Below are 18,202 nucleotides of genomic sequence, written 5' to 3' on the forward strand. Positions count from 1 at the left end.
CCAATGTTGACGAAACCTGGAAGTTCACCGTGAAAGATAACCTTGAAAGATAAAGAAGGGGCCGTGCATGATTTCATCTCATCACATCAAATCGAACGGCACAGGGGTGTATCATGTAACTAACCAGTTTTAAGGAAGCTACTATCAAATTGACTCATTGCAACAAGTAGATCAAATTCTATGAACATCTCTATATTTGTATGTAAACTTAGAAAAGAGCGATATAGACAACGATTTCGCTTTTTTGATACAAAAAAGTATTATAATCAATGAATCTCTCATATCCAAGGAAATCTAGTCAAGCAAGAAACATACAACGCATACAACGCTAATCTATACCATCCCCCTTCTTCTTCTTTTCTACCACCAACCATCATTGAGAAACCACGTATTAAAAGATAGTGACTACCTGAAACTTTTCACATTTCAAGTAGGGCATTGACTCCTGGCTCACTAGAAACATAGATAACATCATGGCTGTCTGTGAAGCCATTGAATCTCGTTGCAGAACACTTGGTGTATGCACCCATACTCTCAAAATAGAGCCAGTCTCCAACGTCAAGATTGTGATTGAAGCGAATGCTTGCAGAGATACGATCAATACCGTCGCAAGTTGGACCCCAGATTGAGTACTCGGTACCTCCGAGAATTGCTTGACTTGCCAGAGTGTCAAAGTAAGTGCGGTTGCCAGTTTGAAGAACTTGAGCAATTGGGTTTTGATGATCAAACATGATGCTAGAGAAATTGCCATAAAGACCATCATTGAGGTAAAGCATATAGCTCTTTTCCAATGTTTCGGGATCTTCGACGGTTCGGCGTGCAATGACGTTGCAAGCGAGCGTGAAAGCATTAGCGACATAGTAACGTCCAGGTTCTCCGATAATTTTGATGTGTTTTGGCATATATTCCTCGAGAGCATCACTGAGTGCGGAAGCCATTACTTCAAATGTTTCAGTGCAGAAACCCCCACCGACATCGAGGGTGTGCATGTAGTAGCCATAGGTGCGAGCTTGTTCGAAGACGGTGTGAGCGTCCTGAACTGCCTTCCTGAATGCAAGAGGGTCTGAGGCACCGGATCCTACATGAAAGCTAACGCCAACAACATTGAGGTCAAGTTCTCTGGCTAAAGCAAGAAGATTGCTTGTTGCATCCATGGCTGCTCCAAATTTCAAGCTCAATCGGCACAAGCTCGAGGAGTCATCGGTAGAGATCCGGAGAAAGAGTTCAGCCCCTGGGAACAATTTCTTAATCTTGTATAACTCATCGCTGTTGTCGAATGTCATTTGCTTGACTCCTTGCTTCTCAGCATATCGAACATAGGAGTTCGTCTTGCATGGCTGAGCATAAATAATACGAGAAGGGTCGATGCCAGCCTTGAGGACTTGCTCTATCTCGCCCTTGGAAGCACAATCAAATCCTGTGCCAAGTTCTGCCAAGAGACGAATGACTTGTGGGTCTGGGTTGCATTTGACCGCTGTTCTGAAGTTAGAAAAATTGAAACCGACACGTGAGTAGGTATGAAGACTGACCATAAAACGGCTTGACTCTGGGTAAATTCTTCTTCCACCTCATGTGCTGTCTGTAAACCTCGCCTAGATCAGCGACGAAGAACGCATCTTCGTCATCTGCCTCGCAGATGTCGTTATCAATATTTTCCACCCTTTGCTTTAAAGCATTTCCAATTATAGTTTTTGCGGTATTCACGCCATTGAGTTCAATATAAGAATCTTTGGGATAGTATGATTCGATACTATCAAGATTGTTATTGTTTTCGTAGGTAATAGTGGCGGAAGGTGACATATCCTCGTATTTAACCAAGGATTGTTTGATATAGTTGTGATTTGTTTACTAGTAGATGTCAGTATGGCCAAGAAAGTGTCAAAATGTAGCCAAGCAATGCCAGTAGGTGATCAAACATACTTGTACTTTGAAAGCCCAAGGGTATGTTAAGGTGGTCTATAACGATCAGATCCTGTGCTGATCTGGCGAGGACGGCTCGACTCTTCCTCTGCGAGAGGAAGGCCCTTTAAACTCGTCCTATGCGGCAGCTGAGGAGTTTCGGACGAAGACGGGGTGTTGTTAAACAACTCGTAAAACAAACGCTCAAGCTGATTAACGTGCAGCAAAAGGAGGTGGTGTGGTGTTGATGATGTGCCGGTTAGGACGTTCGGAGTAATCTTGATCAGAAACTAGTATCGCGGCCGTTGGAGCCGTGCTGGATGTTTCGCCTTTGATTAGACCAAAGGCAGTCGAGAGGGAATTGTAGGTTCTTCGTGGTTAGAAGATCTGCGAGTGAGGTATTAGCAACAGTGTCTTGAAATGCCGCACCTCTACGTCCAAGTAACATGCGTGAGGCGTTTAAAAATCGCTCTGATCCTCGCACCATGGGAAGATGGCAAAACAGATGCGATGAGCGACGATAATAGCATTGCTCTGCGAAAGAACAGATTTTTCATCGGCGGGGTAAAGATTATTGTTCATGTACGTACCCAGAAAGAATTTTCTCAATATAGTCCAGACAAAGACTATATCACGCAGATGTTTTGGTTGATTGAAGATGATGAAGTTAAACAAATGGATAGGATTCAGCACAGCAAGTGGCCAGTATATTCCACTCTCTGTGTTATGTACTGAGTAGGTTATGAAGGTTGGTGGCTAGACTGGCTTCTTTGGAGCTTTTTCACGGGTGAGCTTGACGCTTGACCTCAGATTTGGCTGTTTAAAAATTTGTATTAGACTAAAAGTTTTAGCCGACCCACTCCTTTCCCAATAAAAAATACCTCACGCCTCGATTATGATTTCTCCCGATCCTCTCGGTTTCCCAACTTATTATTACATATGCACACATTTACATCTCTGTCTACACGTCTATGGAATTTAATTTATATCTCATTTAATTCCTCACCATCCTGTGTAAATTTGATTTCGGATGAATACGAAGGAGGCATTAGGTACGGAGACGAGGCCGGCCAGGTATCGATGAAGTTCTACAACTCTGCCCAAATTCCAATTTTTACCGCGATCTTCAGGCACGTCTTGGAAATTTGAATATTTTGACTGGATGACGTACAAGAAGTAAATTCCAATACCTGGTGATAAAATAATGAATTCCCCAGTATTTTTCATGACTCGCTCTTCTTATTCGTGGGCTGCGTGGAGCGGGCTGCGGGTGTCAATTCCAACAATAATAAAATGACCAAATATTTGAGTACCTACGTTAGCGAGGTTTAGATAACAAAAGACTCGAGTCGGTCAGCAATATTTGTCTCACATTAGGTTATTTTATATGCATGCCGGTTAACTTACCCAGTGTTTCAAAAGTAAATCTGTAATCTGTAATATGAAGACTATCGTTACTAAAAATACAGTCGATCATCTACGATACAAACGGCTATAAACTTCCGAGATGCCCCAGATCAACCACCAGTATTTAATATCGCATTAGTTCAAACTGTTCTATGGCGAACACTTAACAGATTTACCTACTCAATAAGCTTTAGTTTGCTTCGGTGGTTGTAGTATGGCTGACTGGCTGTAAACGTTCACCTCCGCCATTTCTCAAACCCTCTTTGACCCCTTTATGGACCACCAACAGACTTCCAAATATCCAAATATCCCTCATGCAATACCACACACACAGCCCAAATCCTATCAGGTAGCCAATAACTTCCCCTCATTTACCTTCTACAGTACATGGCTCCGGTATGTCCTCGCATCTTTAGTCCGCCATCCCATGCCTCCGGGACCACAGCTCTGAAATAAGATGGAACCATAAAGCGACAACTCACGACATATATGCCTGGTTATACACTAAATGTTGCTATTGCGCTAGTCTTCTCAGAGGAAGACGTGACTTGTGATCTAACAGCCATCAAAATAGGACTGCAGACGTGATAATCTGTTCGTAGCGCGAAGAAAGAATTGAAAGTCAAAGAAAAGAGGAAATAACATGCCTACCAAGGTGCATCTTCAAAATATTGACTTTATTCGTTCGAAAGAGTCATGTTGTCGAAAGGTTATATGTCATTGCTCATTACATACTAATCAGATACCTGTCACGGACATCGCCGATCTTTGTCTTTACCTATCATACATACCATTCAATCATTAATATTGTACATCCCAAACGCCAGTATATGCAGTTGAGTGGAATACAATATGTTACAGAACCGCGGGTTCTATGATCCGAACGCGGCGTCCTTCACATCTTCTTCATCCATGACCTCAGGTTGCTCTTGGGCGAGTCCCAAATTCTTTGTTTCCCAAGTTCCATCTACCCATGGCTTTTGCTCTCCAAGGAAAACCATGTTACCTTGGCCATTTTCTAATGCATCAACGAGGTATTTTTGCGCAACGGTTTGGACTTGCTCCTTGGTCACATCCAATAAACGCTCACGTCGCTCTTGAACCATCTCTTCCGAAACTCCGGATACGAACCTGGTCATGCCCTCTTGACTGACCGATTGAGGTGCATCGACACTTTGGAATACAGATAATTTGGCTTCTTCGAGATCGCGTTCGGTCCATTCCTTTTGGACTGCCCATTTACCAGCGTTGCGCATGATCGACATTGTGTTTAAGGGATTTGGATCACGATAAGAGTAAAATCCAAAGATGCCATCAAGTCCCCGCGAGTAAGCTCCTCCGCCATAAGCTCCGCCCTTTTCTCTAATCTCATGATGCAGATGTTTATGAGTCAAGAGCTGAGAGAGTATTTGGAGAGGCGCTCCAGCTGGAGAGGTATAAGATACCGTCGGAAGAGCAAGGCCACCATAGTATATTTGGTATGGCAGAGGAAAGAACGTCTTGGTGTTTCTTGTGAAATCTGGGAGAGGGACTAGGCGAGATGGCAATTCAGATCTTGGGATTGATGATAGAAATTGCTGGAGCGCGGCTTCGTTGTTTGTGACACTTTCACTACCACAGGTGAGGGCAGTCTTGAAGGTGGAAGATCCAGAAAATGCGAGTCGCTGAATCGTCTTGAGTTTATCAATAACATCGGCCAGTCCTTCGGCCTCAGGTCTCGAGGCAAGTGAGGTGGTGAGCTTGACTTGGGATAATCCTCCCACTTGTTCCTTCAAACGCCCGTATTGTGTTACGCCAGCTTCAGCATAGCCTCTGGCAAATACATGCCCAGATGAAGCGATGTTGTTAACTGCACCGTCTGCCGAGCCCTGCAAAAGCTGACGGATGCGGACTTCGGCATCAGGGCTATCAAAATCAGTTTCAAGGACTAGTTTTCGTAATAACCCGAACATCTCAGGCACGTTTCGATCTAAAGCAGTCCCGGAAAAGCTCAAGCCCTCGGATGCTGACCTGAAATCTGTGGGAGACGAGGAAGCATGATAGCCGACACCAATTCCTCCAGTCTTAAGTTTCATCAAATCTTCTAACTGCTCCATGGTCATGTCCTTTGTCCCAAGACGCATTATAGCATCTGTAAATAATGGAATATAGGCTCGCAGTTCCTCGGGTAGATTTTCGAAAGTGTTGATGGCTCTGAAGTAGGTCAGTCCGTTTGTGGGTGCTTCTCGCCATTGTACATTGACATTTTCAACCTTCGAATCCCTTAACTCTATTTTCTCGTCTTGCCTTGGGATGTCCTTAACGTGAACAGTTGGGAGACAACTGAGATCTTGAGTGTTGGATTTTCCTTGCTCTTCCAAAAGCTCTAATTCCCTCTTTTCTAACTGCGCACGAGCTTCAGCTTCACCACCGGCCTTCTCAGTAACCTCTGCAATCTTCTTTGCGAGACGTGTGGCTTCTTCGGCTACAAGCTCATCTCCATAAGTTGTTGAAGGAGCCATTGTAAAAGTGAGTGTATTGTCATTTAGTAAGTACTTCTCCAATAATCCCTCCAAATAACCACCCTTCTCGAACTTTCTTTGAAATGCGGCAACAGTATCGTTCCAAGCCAGTGCTTCAAAAGGATCAACACCCTCAAACCACTTAGGTTTAATTCTTTGCATTAATGACATGCCGAACTTAGCGGTTTTATGCTTCAAGCTCAACTCCAATTGATGTAGGTAGCCATCGATTTTCGATTTCTCAAATCCATTTTTATGTGCTTCTTGGAAAGTCTTGTGAATTGCTTCCTTGACTTTCGGTACGTCGGCTTCTTTAACGCCGGTTAAACCAACAGAGAATATTCCAACTTTTCCAGAAGGGTCATAGCCACTATTTGGACTCCATTCGGTTCCCAAGCCAGCTTCAATTAAGTTTCTATAGAGTGGAGATCCATATCCATCCATGAGTAGAGCAAACATTATTGAAAGAGAGAAAGTCTCTAAAACATCCGTAGCATCACCTACCAGCCATGACGTTGAGGTCTTGAACTGCATATCTGCATCCACCAATGGGTCGACAGGCCCTGGAACTGTGATAGTCTGTGGACCAGATGATAAATCGATAGGTTTTAGTACTTCCATATCTCCATTAATGCGCTCAAAAGCATTCAGTTGAGCATTGACCTCTACAAGATGATCTGCCAAAGGCATATCGCCGTATGTAAAAACTTTAGCATTGCTTGGATGGTAATGCTCGGCGTGGAAGTTCTTTAATTGCTCATATGTTAACTCGGTCATCTTTTGGGGATCACCTCCAGAGTTGTTGATGGCAGGGAAAATATGGTCTTGAAACCTGATGTAGTATAGATATCCAGCATCCGACATTTGTCCCTTCATCTCATTGTACACAACACCTTTGAACACCAATTTGCTATCTTCAGGTTTGGCAGTGTCTCCCTCGATTGCCACTCGTGGGTTCTCGGGCCCTATTCTCCATCCCTCTTGTGTAAAGTCGCTCTGTTTCAATAGTGGATGCAACGTTGCATCAAGGTAAACAGACATGAGATTTTTGAAATCTTGCTCATTGGTGGTGGCGAAAGGATAGAATGTGTGAGAAGACGCAGTGAATGCATTCATGAAATTTGACAATGTTCTGGGTAGCATTTTGAAGAATGGGTCACGAATGGGATACCTACAAACTATTCAGCGCGATCCAATGTGATATGGATAATGATAGAAAGGAAGACAATTTACTTTTTGCTTCCACATAATGTTGTGTGTTCCAATATATGAGGAACTCCAGTATCATCTGGAGGATTCGTTTTGAATCCAATAGAGAAGACATTATTCTTATCTTCTCTGGCAACATGTAAGTAATCTGCGCCCGTCTTATCATGCTTCAAATGAAGTGCTGTCAACTCAAGTTCTTGAACATGTTTTGATCTTAAGAGTGTAAATCCATGAAGCTTTTCGCCTGGCTTTGGATATTGGGCGAGTTCCGTCACACCTTTCTTTGCAGCTTGTCGTAACATATTTCTTGTATCAATATGTCATCAAAGACAGAAAAAAAGTGTGAGAGAGGTAATGAAAGGACGATGGAAGGAAGGGAAGAAACGAGGGTGAATTAATATGGTGAGGCGCAAAGGAATATGATTACTGATTTCACTATTGGAAGGTTCGCTTCAGTGAATTTTCGTGTTTTTGATTGCCCGAGTGTCCGGCTCGGCCACACTAGCTTGGTTATACAGTCAACCTCGTAATATCTTATTTTGAGAAAGAACGTCAACGTGCAGAGAGGCAATACATGAAAAATCAGAAAATCGCATTGCGACAAAATTAGTCGTCGCACATAAACGATAAGTACCTAGATACTCACACTTGAATTTTAACAATGTCGACTGGGGCAAATCCCACTTACGCACCTGGCCCTACGAATTCAAGAACCACCTCTATGAATGCGAACCATACCCATGCCGATTATCCCAATGGACATCATCACCATAACGATGCTGGAGTTAAGAAGGGAAAACAGAAGAAGGGGACGGATCCGAGTGAAGCCTCAAAACTTATTGCGGCCAAAATCTCGCAACTGGAACTAGATGCAGCTGGAGAGAAGGATCAAGAGGCAGAGATTGGTTCGTTTTGTCCGTTCTAGAAACTCCCTCCCTATTACCGATTTGCATGCTGCACCAAATTTTTGCTGTCGTGTGCGTTGTCTGCTCGAAGTGCGTCGCGGTGGAAGGAGAGGGGTAAGCGCTTCGCTTCAGAACTGAATTATTGAGTGTGGTCGATTCAAGAATGAGGGGTGTCCTTTTTGGAGGGGGTTCCACGATCGATCGAAATGCCCCTGCTCTATTTCTTCAATTTGTAGATACCACAGGGCTGATATGCTCTTTCTGAAGTCCCCCGCGAGTGCAGATGGAGGGGCAATGCGAGATTGAGTTCTGCTTGAAAAAATTGCTAACGTATTGTGCTATCAAGAACGCGAAGTCAAAAAAGCGAATCGAGAACTGAATTCCTCAATATCCAAAATGGACGATCTTCAAAAAATCGAGACACTCCAGAAGAGGGTCACCGAACACCTTGCGGACATGAAACGACTGGAGCGAGATAATCAGAAAAACAAGAAGCGTGGTGATGTACTGCAGAAGGAAAAAGACGTCGCGAGAACCGACCTTGGCAAAGCCGTCGTCCTCCGAGAGAAGTTGGAGAAGCTCTGCAGGGAATTACAGAAAGAGAACAATAGACTCAAGGTGCGCATTCTGTTGGGTGCATGCGATTTTACAGATGCTAAGCGGGGTTAGGGTGAAAACAAAACTCTACAAGATAATGAAAAGATCGCCAAAGAAGAATGGGATCAGAAGTGTAGTGAAATTCTGTGGCAATTCCAGGACTATCAGCATACGAAGGATAATCCGAAAACTGTGGTTATCAATCCTGAGCTTGACGAACTGTAAGTTCCTTCATGTTAACGCTAGTCCAAGCACTAATGCCCTTGCAGTTTCAAAGCAAAGTTCAAGTCATTGATTGATCAGTACGAATTACGAGAGCTCCATTTCCATTCTCTGCTGCGTACAAAGGAGCTCGAAGTTCAGTATAATCTTGCTAGGTTCGAGCGTGAACGAAGAGCTGCTGAGCAGGAGGTAAATCGGGCAAAACAGTTGAATCAGCAGGTTCTAACTTTTTCCAAAACCGAAACCGAGTTGCGAAATCAGTTGAACATTTATGTGGAGAAGTTCAAGCAGGTAGGACCTACTTTTCTACATGCGATAGTCGGTTTTTTGCTGCTATTGGATGCCTAGAGCTAATTGCCCGCCAGGTGGAAGATACGCTCAACAACAGCAATGACTTATTTCTAACGTTTCGCAAGGAAATGGAAGAAATGTCGAAAAAGACGAAACGTCTCGAAAAGGAAAACATGGCTTTGACTCGAAAGCACGAAGCTACCAATAAGAACATACTTACGATGGCCGAGGAGCGTACCAAGAGTTCCCATGAAATCGAGGCATTAAAGACGAGGAATGAAAAGTTGAGAGATATCATTGATCAGATGCAGAGGCAAGGACGAGGTCTTACCCAAGGCATGGCAGGAGCCGTGGAAGGAGAGTATGCCGAAGGAGATTTAGAAGGCACGGAGAGCGAGTACGAGTACGAAGAGGGTGAGGAAGGAAGTGAGGGAGAATATGACGACGATACAGAGGAAGATGTTCACCCAGTGCCTCCAAGACCCTTTGGACCTGTACCACCACCTCCTCCGGCCTTGAATGGAATGGCGGCTGCGAATGGCGTACACTGAGAACAGTAGCGAGGCCCGTCTGTTACACAATTTTGTATTACGGTCTTGACATCCATTTCGCGACGCGTGGTTGTCTTTTTATGTGCAAATAAACTAGTAAAGTACTTCTTTTGCAACTAATCAGCCATTGAAACTGGAAGATCTTCTTCACACATATGTATATGTACTAGCAGAAGAACAACTAAATAGTCAACATCGCTAGCGCACAGGAACAATTAACATTGAGCGATCTGGTTGAAATTGTGACCTGTCAATTTTGTCAATACTATCTCCACGTCCCTTTGTGACGGAAAACAAACTTCATTATTCTTACTCAAGTGCACAAGAAAACTCGTCCTTGTTCCATTCCTCGTCATATTGAAGATCATTCCTCCCGAAACCTGATAACAAACTCTTTCATATAACCCACAAGCTTTTTTGCCGTACTAAAATAGATTATAGACCGACAGAGGAACCTGCACTTAAGTCTCTATGCTTTACAAACCCCTAAAACAATTGCCGCAAAGTTAAGTAGTCCAACTGGCTGGTTATGATTGACGTTTTTAGTTTATATAAATGCTGTTGGAGCTGTGAGAAGTCTCACTCAACGAAATGCTACGTCTCTGAATATGAGAATTTATTCGCATCACCCGCACCTGAGATCGGAGCCTAACGACCTCTACTAACAGTAGGTGGTTGTTCACAGTGCACAAAGAGAGGCTTACATTGTCAATCTGAAAGAAGTCTCCAATTTGTTACTTGGTCCGATGGATGGGATGAACTGGCGGGCTAGCCTCTGGTTATGGTCACAGTTCCTCTGTTCAATGTCTGAAAAATTGCGTTACATGAATCTCAAGAAGTTCGCAGCATCGTTCGTGTTAAGAATGCGCGAAACAATGCTGGATTAAGCAGTGAGGTTGTTCTCGCATTGAGCTTCTTGTTTAGGTATCGAAACAGTATTGAAATAGCACCTCCTGTTCCACTATTTAAGAGCTTGTCTCTTTCCCTATCATTCAATTCCCCGTCCACTCATCCGCTACTCGAGCTTCATCTACAGACAATTCGATCAAGACTTTCAAGCAAGACTTTTAAGCAACAATCAGAATTATCAACCAGATCCTACTCGCAACCACTCAACAGGCAAGATGCCAGCCACACCAGCACTTAGAACGCTTCTCATCCGAGAGGATAGAGTCGCTCCAGCTCCTGTTTCCACCGCGACACTCGCCCCCGGACAAATCCCCAACCACCCTTGGGTCACCTTCGGAGGTGAAACTCTCGCACTCTCCATCAACCTTGCCCAGAAGAAGTTTCCCACAGACACCCAGGTTCAAGACTTCCACCGCATCGTCGCACTCTACTCGGTTTTCACTAAAACCTGCTTGGTCTCAGTAACACTTCCCGGATACCGCTCCGACGTCGAGAAGTCTAACCACAGCCACGTCTTCTTCAATCTCGTCACAGCCATCAACCAGTTCTCTCGCCTCGCCCGCTGCGAAGTCGTCTTTCGCATGCCGAACGAAAACTTCACGCAGCTCACCAACGCTTGCCACTTCTACCGCCTCAGCTTCAAACAATGGAAATTGTTTAGCAAGGTCGGATCTCAGGAAGTCGCACAGATCACAGTTGGATCGAGAATGGAGCGCAGATTGAATGGTTGGTTCCGAGCCAACCTCGCCGGTTCTCCTTGAGAACCCCGATTCCATACCCCACCGCCGGTCAGTATAACACAATGGTAATTTCTTCCATATTTCCTTTGTAACACAGTTTCCTACTTCGAGAGTCACAGTATCAAGATCCATAGATCCAACACAATGGTAACATCTTCCATCCTTCATTTGTAGTACAATCTGGGATGCGATAGAAGTTTTGCATTTGATTTTGTATTTCCTTTTCGAGAAAACCCACCAAAAAATCAACTATTTTTCTTTTTTAATATTCCCCTTTCCATTTCCTTTGTGATTCCAATTTTCCTTCTTTTCCTTCGTTTTCGGTGTGCTATATAGTGTTCAGATGAGCATTAGTGATAAGGTAAGTGAAGATGAGACCGAAGTTTTATTAACAGAAAACAGGACCAATTTGATTGCCTTGGTGTCTCCAGTGGAGGTCATTGATATTCTTTTTCCCATTCAGAGCCCCAAAGCAATAAATCTTACAAAAACCCCAAATGGCAAGTTTCCCCTTAATTGATGATGTGACTTCGGTAATCATGAATTGATTAATACAAACAATAACATATCAGCAGATATGAGATAACATGACATTGACTGTTATACCTAGTAAAAGATAGTTCTACAAGAGACTTGTTCATCATTGACTACATAACAATAAGGTTAACTACAAGCCAGGTATTTTAGCTCTAGTCGTATCGTCAGATCACATAACAGATTAAATATCGGGTATACCGTGTATCAGAGCATAAAATACTAATCATCTGCCAAATTGACCAGTAAAAACCATATCACAACTACACATTATCCCTCAAGACCCTATTCAACCCCCTACAATATCACATAATTCGAGCTCTTTCGGTAATTGACAACCATCTTTCCCCCCTCCCTAGTGCATAATACGACGGCCCGGGTCGCAAAACTCTCCACAAAAGCTTGAAAGCACCAGCCCCCTGTCAAACTACAGGCCGCTTACGATATCTCCTTCCCTTTTGCGTGTGATAAGGACGGATTTCGGATGATCCCATCCTCGCCATCCTCGCCATCCACTCCCACTTATCTGCGCCAATAATCGTGCTCATGATTGCTGCGGGGATTAGAAATGCTTATCTGGATTTCTATTCGTCTTGCACACCTCCAGTCTTGCTGTACATACGAACTGTCTTTCTCCGCAATACTACTCTGTTCCTGGATTTGTGATTCTTTCTCTTGGCTCTTTATCCACCAATCATTGGTGAGATGTGTCGTCTCAATGCCGAAGAATCTAGATATCGGGATTTGATAGAGGGGCGTCGGTGCTAGTGTGCCTTGCAGCGGATCATGGTATCTCTGATAGGAAACTACTCTATCTACTCATTGCGGATATCGTTCTTCAACTGCCTTTTTGGATCGGCACCGTGCAGGTGAAGAGAATTTTGCAAGGGAATGTGATATTAATCTGATAGCGAAAGAGTGGTGAATGTATGATGCTATCATTTGCAGATTTGCGCGCGTTATGAGGAAAGAGTATATGAAGAAGCCTCTGCCTCTCTTGGCTTATTGCCTCTTCTCTTTCTCCTGTAGCATTCTTTTAAGTGCCAGCTTCTTTTCTACTCTCCCGGATTTTCCCCAATAGGACGTCCTTCAAGATGTATTTCTCCGTCCTCTCCACCCTTACCACTCTTTCTCTCCTCTCCCTCACTTCCGCTCGCTCACTTCCCCGCGCCCCAAACTCAAAGATTTCTGTTCGTAGTGTCGTTCCTTCTAGACCTAGAAGTATTCCAGTCGTCACAGACAATGTCTTGGAACTTACCAAGAAATCTACCGGAGGCTCCGAAGTCAGAAGCGCAGCTAAATTCTTGAAGAATTTGGATATCGTTAATGGAAGTTCAACTGCTCTTATCAGTTTGTTTGAAGGACAAGAATTTACTACGGATATCACATTTGGAACGCAGACTTTTGAGGTTATGTAAGTGCTTTCCTGGAAATAGTTAACCCGATGATTGGAAGATATTATAGACTTACTTTTTTTCCTCTCATCTAGTGTCGATACCGGATCTAGTGATACTTGGTTAGCCGAGACTGGGTATTCTTGTGTTGATCTCGATACCGGAAAGAGTGCCTCGGAAGCCACCTGTGCATTTGGCCCTGCCTACACCAAAGATTCGACCTTCAAAGCCATCTCGGGCGAAGAATTTTCCATTAAATATGGCGATGGAGAGTATCTCACTGGTGTTCTTGGATCGCAGCCCGTGACTTTCGCTGGTATCAATGTAACCACCACTGTCGCTTTAGTCACATCTGCTGCATGGAACGGTGACGGAACCACCAGTGGTTTGGTCGGTATGGCTTATCCCGCAATGTAAGTTTTCCCCACAAACATCAAACAATATAAAGAAAAAAACTCATACTAACACCCCATCAGCACATCCGCCTACAAAGGTTCCACCAAAGTAGTCTACGACCCCATCTTCACCACTATGTACAAAGAAGGACTCGTCGACTCCCTCTTCAGTCTTGTCATTGAGCGCGACGTCTCCGGCCCCGCCGGCTACCTCGCTCTCGGCGGTGTCCCCCCCGTCAACTTCGTGCAAGATTTCGCAAGCACCCCTATCCTTGTTACATCCGCCACCGGATACCCCAAAGCATACGATTTCTACACCATCAAAATCGATGCCGCGTATCTAAATGGAAAAGCCATCTCCGGCGCTGCAACTCCTCAATACATTATCGATTCGGGAACCACGCTTAATTACCTTCCTACCGCGATGGCTAATGCTATTAATAAGGCTTTCGTGCCGGCTGCCGTGTACAGTAGCGATCAGGGCTCGTATGTCGTGTCTTGTACTGCTGTTCCACCTGTTTTCAGTATCAAGATTGGTGGTACAGTTTTCTATACTAATCCTCTCGATATGATTCTCTACACCGGTACTGTTGATGGAAAAGATGTTTGCATTAGCGGTATCAATGATGGTGGAAGTGATACCGCCGATGATTTGTACATTTTGGGCGACACCTTCCAGAAGAACGTCGTTACCGTTTTCGATATTGGGGCTGGCATGTTGCAATTCGCTGCTAGGGAAAACTATACCAGTAATGATATTTACTAGGCAGAGCAAAGAGAAGGAGAAATGATTGAACGGGAGGTTAACATTTTGAAGATTTGCATGGGCATAATCGAGAGGTTTGATGATTCTATTGTACATATTTAAAGGCTGAAGTGAATATAATGAATTTATGAAGGTACAATCCATAATGGAGAATATAGATGAGAGCGATGTTTAAATTTTTCTTGAACAAACAAAAGTGACACAATTAAGAAAGAAATATGAATAAAGATGACTCTCAACTTTGATTTGTTCTCATCCCAACTGAGCCCAAGAAATCCTTGGATTTTGCGATTCTAACAGTTTCTGATCATTGATATGGGACCCAACCAATCTCATCAATAGGTGCCTGGACCCATAGTCTATGTTCTTCATCTAAAAATTGATAGATATTGGCCATCAAATGATTGCTCCATCCTTCTATCCACCAGAGACTTTCCAACTTCTTAAAGCACACAACCGAATATGCGAGAATGGCTAATGCTTCTTGAGTGCCGTCATTCAGACGACTCAAGTACTCATCAGGCACACGAAAAAGCCAGATGAAAATGTCTCCCGTCTCATATTGCTCAGCTGGACACTTGTACATGAATTTATAGGATATTTCCAAGCCGCGGATAGCCTCGGTATATATTTGTACTTCATGCTCATCGGGTACTGTGGTTTCAATTGCGATTCTTAGGTGACTTAGATGTTCAACCTCATCATCTGCGTATGTTTGACGCAACATGACTCTTTCTTCTCTGGCTTTGAACAAGGTGGCCAAAGGCCCTGTTAAAAGTGCATCTTTGAATTGCTCGATGATTGCGGCTACGCCTCGAAATAGCACAAGCCATGATGTAATGCCATTTTCGCCGACAATGACAAATTCATCCACGCAGCGAGGTCGACCTAATGTGTGCATGCCGGTGAATATCGAGAAGACATGAAGCGCTGCACAGGTCTCAGTGGTAATTTGAGGAATGAACGCAGTGCCTTGACGGAGTGCCGCCTCATGTTGCTGCTTTGAATACTCATGAAGTTGTTGACTCCGATCAGGCCTATTGCGAGCCATGTGGAGGGCTGATAGAGCGAGCAGCGCACGCATGACGAATTCGTGCTGAAACGCAATCTGGACAATTGTGGTTTGATATATCTTTCTCACCACAGGATTGGAGTTCAGCGAGTTGCTTGTCGATATGCAGAAGTTGTTGAAGACCTCCAAATCCATAAGATTCAGATATGGGTCTTGGCCCTCGACAATTCGACCCAGCACATTATTTGGAGCTGAAACTGAAGTTGATGATCCGGGAGAGGAGAGTGGTATATTCTTTGCTGAAGTTGCTGCATCTGCTTTTGAATAATCACATGGTACTGAATGCTTGATACAATTCAAGCAGCTAGGTCTTCCTTCGCCACACTAATCGATGAATTAGCCACTGTTGAACTGAGGCCTATCAACACTCAAGTGAGGGTAACAAGAAATTGGCACTAAGAATACACAATGTCAAATGGAATGTTTTGTAGAATGTGAAATGAAGATCTGGAACTCACCTGTGTGTGTACTGTTGCCGGCTTGGGTAGGAGAAGGATGTACAACGGATCAGTCAAACGACAGCTTCAACTAACCTTAATCTTTCTCCTCTTACAATTATTGCACCCCGTCCTCGTTTTCCGGTGAGAGCGACGAGAGGAACTGAACATTTTATCGGGTCTTGTGACATCATTATCCATCGTTATGGTTACAGAATTATAGTCAGTCCACACTCGAGTCTGGAATCTGGAATTAATGCTTGACGTTAATGGGGAACCTCGGCGTGGGTGCGATGTAGATCCCCGAGTATATATCACTCTGCTCTGTTTCCTTGCGAATCTCCAATAAGCTCTTATGTATATATATGTATGTATGTCACAAGATGAGTCCAGCACCTGGTATTAATATAAATATATCCAGAATGTAGTCGTTGATGAAAAACGAGTAGCTAAAACCAAATCGGGGATTTCGGCAGAAGTAGTAAAGTCCGAAGAACAATTCAACAATGCTTTAATGTTCCTCTTCCAGGTGGTGATCTATTTAGGTTTATTTGAGATGTTAACCTTAATAGATAGCTGCTTACTGATCATTGGTTGATTGAGAATAATGGATAAAGAAATCCTATATATCCAATGCCATATGAAGCTTGAATGGAGCAGCTAGCATACATAGTCACTCACTCACTCACTCTACTTTATCTCGTTCAATCAACATCGACTTATAAAAGATTAGTTATTACGCGAGTAAGAGTGGCATCGTGTCGCACATAATCAAGCGGGGTCGGTCTAAGACTGGAAATACCAATCACCTACCCGTATTTAAGGTTACTAATAAGTACCTATGTACCTATCTATGTATGGAGTAAAAGGCTTCAGACTGATGTGCAATACCTGTTCCTGGATCAAGGTTGTTCCTGATCTTCATAGAATCTTATTCTTGTCTTGTTATGATTTTCACAAATTACAGTACAAAAGAACGGAGCATCCAAATAGCGGCGATTAACTTGATCCGGGTAGAGACCGAAAGGGGGCTGTACCGGTACTTATTGTCAGTAGGTGGGCCATATGGAAGAATAACCTATAGGGCTGACAATATAAGAATTGATTGATACTATTTTGAGCTTCGTTGCGGCAGCTTGGTTATTATGATTAATTGATTCGATTATCTATCCAACTTTCTCAAGATTTCATATGCCTCCAACGGGTAATCGGAAGATGACACCTTAAAGCAATTGCTTGGCTGTTTCTCCCTCACTGACGTCAAGCGGATAACTTGGTGATATTCTCTGTCAGGGACGAGGACAAAGGGCATTATGTTGTATGTTACGTTACAAGCGATAACCATACAATCACATCGATAACAGATTATTTTCGATTCCAGGCTCGTTCGTTTCTTTAAATCCATTATATACCTTTTATCTTCAATCCTCACATCTACGCGTGTTGGCTAGTTCTCACAGCATTGCCAGCCTTCAATTGACTCGGTTGGCACTCCTTCCACCCAGCAATCCTCTGTTTGGTATTATATCTTGTTGGAGGCTGACTGACTGACTGACCACAGACTTCTTCAACATGTCATCTCAACCCTCGACCATCGATCAATTGAAGAATACAGCTTCTTCCGCATACGAGACTGTGGCCAACAGTGTATCTGCGATTTCTAAAGATGGTGTTTATGATCCTGACCAAGACAAGAACATGGTGGGAAAAGATGCACACGGGAACAAGTTTAGGAAGGGCGATTTTAAAGATAAATTGAATCAAGCTGCCTGTGGAGGACAACCAGAAAAGGAAGAAGAAAGCCTGACAGAGAAAGGTAGGCAAATAATTCAGCATTGCTGATCAGGCTGAACCATAAAATCCCAACAGCAGACTGCTAATGATGAAAGCATTTTCGTGGATACCAGGCATAAGCGCATTACAAAAATCAACTTTGGAACAAGGACCGGAGGATACAACGGTGAAGGGCAATGAAGCACCCCCAGTTCGGCCACAACACGATGTGCCAATTGAACAATTTTTGAGAAAGCAATATCATAGCAGAAGTGGGGATGGGATCCCAAACCCGGGGGAAGGTAATTGATTGACCCTAGGCTTCGATCAATGAAGCTTTACGAATGTGTACGACATGACAGGAGACACGGAATGCGTATGACAACGATAATATCGTTTGGACAAGGCGTTTGGAAGAGTTCTGAATGGAACTTGTCAAATTATATGGAAATGGCATGAATGGGTGGCGTACACAGCTGAGAGCAGCTTAGTAGGCTGCAGTTCGTATTTACTTTATGGTACAAGATATTTTGTGGATATCCGCATGTGTCAATGCCTGTCATCAATAGTGATTCACCGCAGCTTTGGCCAAATTGTTCT

The 18,202-nt window shown here is 43.6% G+C and overlaps 7 protein-coding genes across 7 annotated transcripts; 4 read left to right on the forward strand and 3 right to left on the reverse strand.

Annotated features, from left to right (window-relative positions):
* Positions 1-152: 152 nt before the first annotated feature.
* Positions 153-2,688, reverse strand: EAE97_005746 (uncharacterized protein). The gene is made up of 4 exons (XM_038876258.1): positions 2,490-2,688; positions 1,921-2,286; positions 1,530-1,848; positions 153-1,474 (listed from the first exon to the last, which is right to left on the reverse strand). The coding sequence occupies exons 3-4, from the start codon at positions 1,798-1,800 to the stop codon at positions 420-422; spliced, it is 1,326 nt and encodes a 441-aa protein (XP_038732734.1). The 5' UTR covers positions 1,801-1,848; positions 1,921-2,286; positions 2,490-2,688; the 3' UTR covers positions 153-419.
* Positions 2,689-4,178: 1,490 nt separating this feature from the next.
* Positions 4,179-7,318, reverse strand: EAE97_005747 (uncharacterized protein; the record flags this gene model as incomplete). Its single annotated transcript, XM_038876259.1, has 2 exons — positions 4,179-6,978; positions 7,041-7,318. The coding sequence occupies 2 exons, from the start codon at positions 7,316-7,318 to the stop codon at positions 4,179-4,181; spliced, it is 3,078 nt and encodes a 1,025-aa protein (XP_038732735.1).
* Positions 7,319-7,677: 359 nt separating this feature from the next.
* On the forward strand, positions 7,678-9,582 carry EAE97_005748 (uncharacterized protein; the record flags this gene model as incomplete). Its single annotated transcript, XM_038876260.1, has 5 exons — positions 7,678-7,921; positions 8,268-8,539; positions 8,591-8,739; positions 8,788-9,031; positions 9,106-9,582. 5 exons carry the CDS (start codon positions 7,678-7,680, stop codon positions 9,580-9,582), a joined length of 1,386 nt encoding a protein of 461 aa, XP_038732736.1.
* Positions 9,583-10,706: 1,124 nt separating this feature from the next.
* On the forward strand, positions 10,707-11,252 carry EAE97_005749 (uncharacterized protein; the record flags this gene model as incomplete). The annotated part of the gene is made up of 1 exon (XM_038876261.1): positions 10,707-11,252. One exon carries the CDS (start codon positions 10,707-10,709, stop codon positions 11,250-11,252), a length of 546 nt encoding a protein of 181 aa, XP_038732737.1.
* A 1,607-nt stretch (positions 11,253-12,859) lies between these two features.
* EAE97_005750 (uncharacterized protein) lies at positions 12,860-14,320 on the forward strand (the record flags this gene model as incomplete). Its single annotated transcript, XM_038876262.1, has 3 exons — positions 12,860-13,179; positions 13,255-13,572; positions 13,636-14,320. The coding sequence occupies 3 exons, from the start codon at positions 12,860-12,862 to the stop codon at positions 14,318-14,320; spliced, it is 1,323 nt and encodes a 440-aa protein (XP_038732738.1).
* A 307-nt stretch (positions 14,321-14,627) lies between these two features.
* EAE97_005751 (uncharacterized protein) lies at positions 14,628-16,030 on the reverse strand (the record flags this gene model as incomplete). The annotated part of the gene is made up of 2 exons (XM_038876263.1): positions 14,628-15,716; positions 15,926-16,030. 2 exons carry the CDS (start codon positions 16,028-16,030, stop codon positions 14,628-14,630), a joined length of 1,194 nt encoding a protein of 397 aa, XP_038732739.1.
* Positions 16,031-17,401: 1,371 nt separating this feature from the next.
* Positions 17,402-17,912, forward strand: EAE97_005752 (uncharacterized protein; the record flags this gene model as incomplete). Its single annotated transcript, XM_038876264.1, has 2 exons — positions 17,402-17,645; positions 17,719-17,912. 2 exons carry the CDS (start codon positions 17,402-17,404, stop codon positions 17,910-17,912), a joined length of 438 nt encoding a protein of 145 aa, XP_038732740.1.
* Positions 17,913-18,202: the final 290 nt, after the last annotated feature.

This window comes from Botrytis byssoidea, assembly GCF_014898295.1.
Source record: "Botrytis byssoidea strain MUCL 94 chromosome Unknown BBYS_010, whole genome shotgun sequence".
NCBI lineage: Eukaryota > Fungi > Ascomycota > Leotiomycetes > Helotiales > Sclerotiniaceae > Botrytis > Botrytis byssoidea.

Coding starts and splice junctions, on each gene's coding strand:
- EAE97_005746 (XM_038876258.1), bottom strand. CDS start 1,800: ATGTCACCTTCCGCCACTATTACCTACGAAAACAATAACAATCTTGAT. Junction 1,475..1,529: donor CAGAGTCAAGCCGTTTTATG/GTCAGTCTTCAT, acceptor ACTTCAGAACAG/CGGTCAAATGCAACCCAGAC.